Here is a 9,614-nt window from a genome sequence, read left to right on the forward strand (position 1 = left end):
TCTTGAGGAATAGTATTCATTGCACACAATGCCAAGTTTAAAGAATAAATAAATAAACAACCAAAGAAAAAAGAGTCATAGTAAGTGTATATGTTTACACTCATGTATCAGTTACTGTAAGTGCTTGAGGACGAGGTGTGTTGAAAGTTGTGATGGTGTCAGCAGATCAGATGGAGGTTGGCAGTTCACTCCACCAAAGAGGAACACAGGGTTCCCACGGGTCTTTAAAAACGTAAGACGTTTAGGCTTTTAATAATTCTTGAAGAGGTCAAATATTCTGAAAAGAAGTCTTACATGTTATTTTCAGAAGAATAGATTAATGCAGATTCACATGGCTGAGTTTAAAGGCAGTCACACTGGACATTTCTCCATTGACTTCCATTCATATGCATGTGAATGCAGGAAAACATAAACAGATACACATTTCACTGCATATTTTGCAAATATGCTCATTTTCTGACCCTTAAACTCACATGACATGAAAATGAGTAACCAATGAAAGATCAATATGCTTTACAGGGTGATCTCTTGACTACATTTCAAATAACACAAACTTTAAAGCTGCAAGTAGATGATACCTTCATGTTTTAAATAAGAAAAGTATTATTTGTTATTTATTTACTGACATTATATTCCAAATATTGCAGTGGCCAAAAAATTTCAGAGGCTAAAAAGTCTTTTGTAATCACAGCTTTAATCACAGGGATATTTGGCTGTCCCAGATGAGAGATTGCCATCACGAAGCAGTCGTGCTGATTTCTGTAAGTGTGGCTCTAAACGGTGGTCCTGTGTCGTACAGTGAGAGCGGTTCACAGAAGCCCACTGTCACGGTCTTGTGATCAAAGATAAGCTACGATCATTTTCTGACTGTATCATAAATTCAGCATGATCATCACACAGCGTGTTTGCTGCTATATGACCCATGTTAACTGACCAGCCAATAACAATGGGAGGTGAAATAAACATGACACAGCGCTAAAACATAAAACTGCTTACCTCAAGCTCTTATCCCTTCCTCTTTCACCACTTCCAATTTTTTCAGCACACATAAAAATTAGAACTGCCAGAGTGTGATTCATCATCCTCTTTTTCTTCACCACTCACACATGCTGATGAAGTTTTATTATCCTATAGTAGCATGTGTCATAGCCTACCACACCACTCAGTTGGTGACATCATCATATATCTGCATACTTTTCATACCCAAGTTCATCAGATCCATATTGCAGTTTGATTTGCTGTGATCTTGTAGGATCACTATAATTGTGCAGTGTGTTGAAGGCTTAAAGCTTTGAGCAAAGCTTTTCCATTCCCACTTACCAGAGAAACCAAACTCAGGTTCTGAAGTACAGATTTGGGTTCTTTTTTTCCTTTTCCCACCTTTGTAAATAAATTGATTCAGCCAGTCAGTCATTGCTCACTGATGTCCATTTCACAGTTTTTGTTTAATAAATGTTGTTTTTGTAATAAATGCCAGTATATATTATTAAATATAGCTAATTCCTCCATAATCTTATTTAGTGAAAACTTATTTTTTGAATACATAATGCATTCTGATATGTATTTTGTGTGTGTGCCATTTAAGATCAAATTAATTCAGATCTTAAATATAATTACATTTTATGCTAAAGTAACCCTGGAACTGAAAGTTTGGGAAGTTCCTCTTTGGAAGAAATGACCATATGACACAACAACAACAACCTGCTGTAGCAGTCAAATACATGTTTGAAAAATACTGCAACACAGACAAAAATGAGCTATATTGATTGCTATATTTTTAAGGGTCTAAACAAATACTTGTGTTTGTATGTGTATATACATATTTATATAATTACAATTGTTGTTTTGCAATTTAAATAAATTAATACTGTAACTTTCCAATAATTCAGAAGCAGGAAATTACTGATGAAAGAGCATTGTGCATGATTATTTGTGTCTGCATTACAGTTATATCCACAGTATTATTCAGTTACATTACTTTTCAATTGGTTGTATATTTATATTTAAGTAAACAAACAAAAAAATACTGATACCTTTATGAACGAGTAAATGTACTTTTGCACCAAGCACTGATTGTCATTCATGACCTTATGTGTTATTATTTTAATGTTTGTGATCGATGTTTAGACTATTAGGTCATTAACCTTCACTATATTTAGACATTCTATTGATTAGGAACCGAAGCTGAATAATGAAATTACTGACTTCTGTAAAACTGGTTATAGCTGAACTGAACTTGTTTCAGAACAGATGAATTTCCCACTCATACTGATCTACAGTATCTGAATCATCACTGAACTAACCTGAGCGAAATAATCTCACTGTTGTCTCTTACAGCTGCTGTGTCCATAATTCTGTTTATCTCTGTGAAGCTGCTTCAATCAATCAAACTGCTTTAGAAATAAAGATGATTTGACTTGATTATATCAGTGGATCTCAAACATTTTAACTCAAAGGTCTACAATATTCTACAGCCCCATAATACATTCAGAGATTTCAGAAGTTTCAAGAAAAACTTCAACAAAAACAGTAATTATTTAGGGCCAAATAAAGACATATGACTTCGGATCTTTATTTTTTATTTAAATTTACTTTAGAGTTCGATCATTTTAATATTAATATTAATAAAGTAACTTAAATACTTAAAATAGAAATTATATTTCCTTAATATATCAATGATCAATAGATTAATTGATTTAATAATATATTGTTATTATGTCACAATATATTGAATAATACATAAGTATTTGCTGCTTTTCATGGTTTGAAAAATATGTGACAAATCATTTATTAATATATCACAATGTAATTTTATATTCAGTAATACACTTTATAACATAGACGTACATGTGATAAGATATGGTACTGCGTGTGTGTGAATCTATTGAATATATGTTTACTCGTGCAGTACATGCACACATATATTGTCTAAAATTGTAGCTTTTTTATTTGTTACAATCTGTACATTTGTGTCATGATGGTACTTCACATAAGGACAAACAGGAACTAAACGGGAACATATCCATGACTCTTCTGAAACAAAAATAAGAGGTTATATACAGTAGATTGGGGGGGGGGGTTATATCACAGACTAAATCAAACACTTTAGACAAAGACATGAAGGACAGAGACGGAGAAGGTGTATAAACATGACCGAGGAAGGGAACTAATGAACAGACTAGACATCTTACACGGTGTTGTTTGCTGAACTTTTTTTATTTTCTTTGGTTAAAAGCTGCCATTTTGGTTTTTAATTGGAAAAAAATTTGGAAAAATGTATTATCCATGTTATTTGTTTTAATGTGACAACACAAGAAGCGTTGCTGTTTTCGGCATATGGTTATGTCTACAAGTGCACATCTTTTAAAATAAAAACAGTACTGGCAAACAGTTCAAATGCATCACAATAAATTCTAGCTCTTTTACTATTTTACTTTATTCTCTGAAATCCTGTTTACAGTGAACCTGGGCCTTGCAGCTTGACTGCTAGTAATGGAATATCAAAATAAACTGTTAGCTCAATGCCCGACTCTAAGGTATGAGTTATGAGTTATGAATAAGTCATGACAGGTCTGAATCAAGGATATAAGTGACTCACCCATGTAGCCATTGCAGCATGAAAATATGTTAAAACAATAATAATATTAATGTCAGTGAGATGATTAGTGTAGGAGAACCCTAGCATGTTCATGTGGACGAGAGAGTTCCCGACAGCACTGTCTGTGCGTTACATGAGTGTGTTGCCCTGAGGAGTGCTGGCCGAGTCTGTGCCGAGCTCCCTGAGCCCCCTGCAGCGGCCCGGAGACAGACGCAGGGTGTTTAACAGAGAGCTCCTGAAAGACTTACAGAGGAAGAAGTAGATGAGAGGATCCAGCACAGAGTTAAGGGAGGACAGCCACAGCGTGCTCTCCTTCAGCTGGAAGAAAAGCAGCTTCTGCTGGCAATCGAACATGCTTTCTCGGGTCTGGCTGATGGTGTAGGGCACTCGGGAGAAGTGGAAGGGAACGAAGCACACGAAGAAGACGGCCAACACCAGGAACACGTTGGCTTGAATGTTCTGAGGGGTGTTCGTCCCGGGCCTTCCCTGGTGTTGAGCTCGTGTGCGGGCGTAAGACTTGTAGAGCTCTTTCGAGATGAGTGTGTAGCATACTATTACTGTCACGAGGTTTCCCCAAAAGATCACCTGGCACACGTGGTTGACCAGCTCGTGCCACTTCAGTCCCATCTCTGTCTTGAGGTCACTGCATTTAAAGTGGCTTGAAGTGCTGGGCCGGCTCGTCAGGATTACGTTAGGCAGAGAAAGAGCCAACAGCGATGTCCATATGAAGCCCGAGAGGAGCTTTCTGTACAGCAGGCGTCTAGGGTTGGTGCCTACAAACGGCCGAATGGTCTTTCTGCAGCGATCGATGCTGATCAAGCCGAAGAAGAGGATGCTGATGTACATGGTGAGGTAGAAGAGCACAGATGACACTCGACAGACGAACACACGCTCACCGACTGATGCTAGGTTCGCATCGGCGAGGATCTTGAAGGGGAAGGTGAGGGTCATGATAATGTCGGCCACCACGATGTTCTTCAGATAGATGATGAAGTGAGATTTACTGGGGATTCGGAGGAACACCCATGCTGCCAGGCCGTTCAGTGACAAGCCCAGGATGAAGAGGATGGTGTAGAGAAGAGGGAACACGGTTGTCTTCAGAGCGCTGTCCCGTGAACAGGCCTCCGTCGACTCATTCCTGAAGGTCTGGTTGGAGTCAGTGTCCGTGGTGAATGCCAGCGCTGTTCTAAACTCCATGGATGTGTAATGTCTGTCACATAAAACTACACATTAGCTATGAATAGAATAGAAGAACTTCAGTTTTTAACATTCTCCTTGACTCATATTCTTAGTGCATAATACAAGGGTTTATTGTTGAATATGTTATTAGAAGCCAGCGCATAAAACTGCGTATTACTTCTAAAGCAAGCTGACAATGTCTGTTTGGAGGAAATGTCAAGCTGCTGCCATTCCTTTGTGATTTATGAAGAAAAAAAAAATAGAAAAAAGAAAAAAACAAGACCAACTGCTCCAACTACTATTATGAAACATGAGCTATTTATTTGAAAGTTTTCGATTTGAGAGCGAAAGCTTAACAGCCTCTTCCCTTGAGTTACAGTGTTCTCCAGTAGATAGTGTTTATGATAAAGGAAATGTTAGAGGTCATTGTTTAGGATTATTAAGCCATTTGAAGTGATTTTAGAAGAATATTACTTTCTTAAAGACTTTATACTTCCATTAAAATGTAATCTTAATACTACTATTTATTTAATGTTTACAATATTGGAATTCACTGAAATATATAACAAGTAACCAGTAAATAACATTCAACAAGTAATTCCATTCAAGATATATTTCCATTCAAAATACAATCTAGAAAAGTGGAGAGTAGAGGTCAATTAATGAATGTATTAATCTTAAAACACATTAATAATCAAAACTGTTTTGCAAGTCACTTGAGTAAAGTGTCATTGTAATATGAAAATGTAACACCTACCTCAACGAGATGCAAGGATCAAATGTGATGCTTTTACTTGAAATAGGTCTTGAGTCACTTCTTGGTTTTTGGAAACAAGTTTGATTTTAGGGCCTTTCTGAAAGGAAACGAATCTTTCATCCCCCCTTCTGCTTTTGGTTTCCTGCTATGCCATGCAGACACAAGGAGAAGTGTCTAACGGTCTGAAAGCTGCTGTAACATCAACTGTGCTTTGGTTCACCATCTGTTGTGCTGACAGAGCCAAAGTGGTGACTTAAATACCACTGAAAAAAACAACAACAACAACAACAACAAGGGGGAATCACATTTGACATTTGAATTTAATTATTTATTTAATTAGAATTTGTAAATACATATATAAAAAAATGTAGTGCTTCAATCAATGTTGTTTCAAAGTATCTTTACAGAATATTCTGCCTTAATGTCTCAAAGCACCCCTGTGGCAAAACAACAACAGCAACAACAAAAATGTTAAGGTAGTGAAAGAAAAACCTTATCCTCTGGCAGTAGTGCTGGGAAGTCCGGTTCTTTTCCGCGAACCCGTTCTTTGGGACAGTTCGATTCAATAACCATTGGCGATGACGTAATGGCGTCAAGTCTATCAAATAAGTCAGTAATCATAACTTTAGTCAGTTAAAAACCTCATAATTCATGAACAGTTTACAATTCAGTTTTGCAACAGCGCACCCAAATAAAGTAACAGCAATAATGTGCATACAAGGATTTAAGTCTTGAAGATATAAAGTAAATAAATTAGGTGTCATCAGCGCAGAAACCATGATCCACTTACTGTACATAATCCATTGCGATTTATTAGTTATTAAATAAACTTACATTTCGCCAGATATCCCTTCATCCAAGCCCTCTACCCATTAGCACAGAATCAGTTCGTTTCAGACGCGCTGTGCAGTCGGCTTCACGCTGAATCACGCATGCGCAGTATCATCAGCTCCGAAGGAAACGGTTTTCGGTTCAGTGTACTGATGATCTGAAAACCGACGCAACCGGTTCTTGACTCGAGAATGTGAACTGCTCTAACCGGCATGTGCTGCAGTTCAGTATCATCAGCTGCTCTACTCCTAATCTCCCATTTACTACACACTCAGTTTGGGAATGTGTCATCGTTTACTATAAATACAATACAGATATTTCATAAATCATAAAAAAGATATTTCATAAATCATCCCTTATTCCTATTAAAATAGATTATTTAGAGTCTTAATTATTGTCCAACTTCCCTGAAAACCCATTTGTCCTATAATGTACAATTTAACAAAATACACAGATTAGATACATTCATCTTTTTTTTTTTTTTTTTTAAAAAAGGAAAATAAAATATAGTTATCAAATGTACCCTTGAAAATGTCCACGCATGCGCAGTATCGTCAGCTCCTCGGGTCTCAAACGGCTCCAGCAGTGGCGTGTCCGTTCGTTATGTTGCTCGACTCAGTGTTCATCTTCAGTTCTTCACAGCAGTTCAGTTAGTGTACTGTTTGAGTAAATGAATTACTCCGGGATATTGGTTTGTTTTAACTCAGAGGGAGTGTCAGCCACATTAAAAAAAGTTAACAGCTCAAGTAATTTGTGGATTAATGCGTATTGGAGACGCGAACCATTTCAAATGATTCAGTTCGCTTTGGTGAACTGGTTTAACCGGTTCACTGAGAAGAACCGGTTAAATCAAACGATTCGTATCTGGCAGACAATGTACGAATAAATGTTAAATGTCAACTTGTTACAAGTTCTGGGTTATATAAATTATGTTATTGTTACCAATATGTTCAGTTGAGTTCAGGTAAGGACTTTTTACTCTTTCAGTTCTTACTTTGTTTTAATTCCCTGCACTTACCATGTTCACCATCATGACACGTGTTTCAGCTGCGTTTGCTTAATCATGTAGTTTGTGCTTGCTTTATAATTTGTACCCACATATTTCCTATTTGTCTGGTCACCATCAGCGGTGACAGTTATATGATTATATGGTTAAATGGATTAAATGATTAAATGGTTTGTCCTCACTGCACATTTTGGGTGATTCTCAAACACAAGGCTAGAAGCTGTATATCTCAGCTGCTTTGTCATCAAGAGGACAAACTTTTGAAGGATCACTGGAAAGCAGCTTTTGTTTTGAAGCTGTCATTTGGCGTATTTTTAGTCACTCATAATTCTTTGTATACATTCCAATTTACTAAAAAAACTGGCTTCAGGTAGAGATGTAAAATGGGTGTCAGACTGTAAAAGTTCTTTAGGTTACACAGCTTTGCCAAAAGGTGGCAGATTTGCAGTGGATATAACCATGTAGTTTGTGTTCTAAGTGCACCTGACAATGTTAATAGACCATAAAAAAAGAAAAAAGAAAAATAACCAGGCACTTTCTTGCTTTGATGCAACAGCGCTACCCACTGAGCCACTGTTTGCCTCAATGACCGTATGCTAATGATAAATACATCAAATAAACAGAATAAATGATTACTCAGAATGAAAGAATTGTGAAATATTATCAGGAAGTCAACAATCTAAAATATATAGTGAAAATGAATTATATAAAGTGTAAAGATTTGTGATTTTTGAGGTGAATGGCGAAGAAAACAAACATGATTAATAATACGTTTGTGGGAATGAATGAATGCTTTAATAAATTTGGATCATGTATTTTTCTGTATTTGTTCAAATGTCTGAAACTCAAATTATTAAAATAGCGCATTCCCTTACTATGGTACTGGTCAAACATAATTTTATTTAAAGTATCTTGTGGAAGACGTTTTCCATATAAAATAAATAATCAAAATAACTTTCAAGTGGAGCAGAAACATAAAAACCAATTACAACAAAAGGTTGTATATTTATTATTTCACAAGGATTAATTGCTCACACATGCATTTTACACTTTCTTCAATCTCAGTGTATGAAGTTTCTATTTAAATCAATGTTACTATCAAATATCTGTATTGCAAATCTATAATGAAACAGTATCACTCAAAATTATATTTTTTAATCTTTCAAAAATTTTGCCATTTTGTTAATGAAACAATATGTTTACATTGTGTACTGTATGTATTTCTTGCTTAACACTTACATCATCATCCACAATCAGCACATGCATTAAAATGGTTGTAGATGGATGTCTGTCCATTTATTGTAGCTTCTCTTCAATTTTGGCATAATGTCAGTCAACTGGTATACATACAGCTGTTTTGATTTCCCCAATGAAATAAATGCTCAAGAAAAGTATGATTTTACATTTTCAGAACAAATTGTGGGTGGCCTGTGCAGAATTTGCAGCCACGATGTCAGGGTGTTACGGGTGGTTGCCAAGGCATTTTTCAACTCAATTCAATTAAAGTTTATTTGTATAGCGCTTTTTACAATACAAATCATTACAAAGCAACTTTACAGAAAATTATGTTTCTACAATATTTAGTAGTAGCTTGTGGTGGTGACTGTCAGTTTGTGCATGTTTGACAGGATTTTTAGAAAAAATAATACAAGACGTAGTTAGCCAGACGATGAACGTTATTAATATTATTAATTAATAATTGTTATATGATGCAGTCACACTTGTAGCAATGTTTGTTAGTTAATGATTGTTGATTCAGGGTCAGCATCATCTTGGGTCCTTTGAGGGTCAGCATCATCTCTTCTCAGGTGTTCTGGATCCAGACTGGAGCTTGTGTAAACCATAGTTACCACGGGATGAAGATCCAGCAGAAACAGAGAAACACATAGAGACATCATTAGCATAGCTGCTGATCCAACAGAGTAAAATTAGTTTTACCCAAGCTAATGAATAAAAATGCAACTACACTCACAATTTAAGAGATACATTATTCGAATGCTTGGTGAAAGAGATGTGTTTTTAATCTAGATTTAAACAGAGAGAGTGTGTCTGAACCCCGAACATTATCAGGAAGGCTATTCCAGAGTTTGGAGCCAAATGTGAGAAAGCTCTACCTCCTTTAGTGGACTTTGCTATCCTAGGATCTACCAAAAGTCCAGCGTTTTGTGACCTTAGGGAGCGTGATGGGTTGTAGCGTGGTAGAAGGCTAGTTAGGTACGCTGGAGCTAAACCATTTAGGGCCT

The 9,614-nt window shown here is 36.3% G+C and overlaps 1 protein-coding gene across 4 annotated transcripts; it reads right to left on the reverse strand.

Annotated features, from left to right (window-relative positions):
- Positions 1–3,205: 3,205 nt before the first annotated feature.
- Positions 3,206–7,224, reverse strand: LOC128028666 (P2Y purinoceptor 12-like). Of its 4 annotated transcripts, none has more exons than XM_052615949.1 (4): positions 6,889–7,224; positions 6,027–6,132; positions 5,535–5,797; positions 3,206–4,808 (listed from the first exon to the last, which is right to left on the reverse strand). In XM_052615949.1, exon 4 carries the CDS (start codon positions 4,793–4,795, stop codon positions 3,728–3,730), a length of 1,068 nt encoding a protein of 355 aa, XP_052471909.1. In that variant the 5' UTR covers positions 4,796–4,808; positions 5,535–5,797; positions 6,027–6,132; positions 6,889–7,224; the 3' UTR covers positions 3,206–3,727. The 4 variants fall into 4 exon arrangements, with proteins under 4 accessions (XP_052471909.1, XP_052471908.1, XP_052471910.1 ...); XM_052615948.1 differs by lacking the exon at positions 6,889–7,224 and adding an exon at positions 6,369–6,735 and having other exon boundaries at positions 3,206–4,832; XM_052615950.1 differs by lacking the exon at positions 6,889–7,224 and adding an exon at positions 6,369–6,734 and having other exon boundaries at positions 5,535–5,765.
- Between the last annotated feature and the right edge of the window lie 2,390 nt (positions 7,225–9,614).

Source organism: Carassius gibelio, chromosome A15, assembly GCF_023724105.1.
Source record: "Carassius gibelio isolate Cgi1373 ecotype wild population from Czech Republic chromosome A15, carGib1.2-hapl.c, whole genome shotgun sequence".
NCBI classification, from domain to species: Eukaryota; Metazoa; Chordata; class Actinopteri; order Cypriniformes; family Cyprinidae; genus Carassius; species Carassius gibelio.

What these genes read in the sequence shown, in the direction of transcription:
- LOC128028666 (XM_052615949.1), bottom strand. Translation starts at nt 4,795, where the DNA reads ATGGAGTTTAGAACAGCGCTGGCATTCACCACGGACACTGACTCCAAC.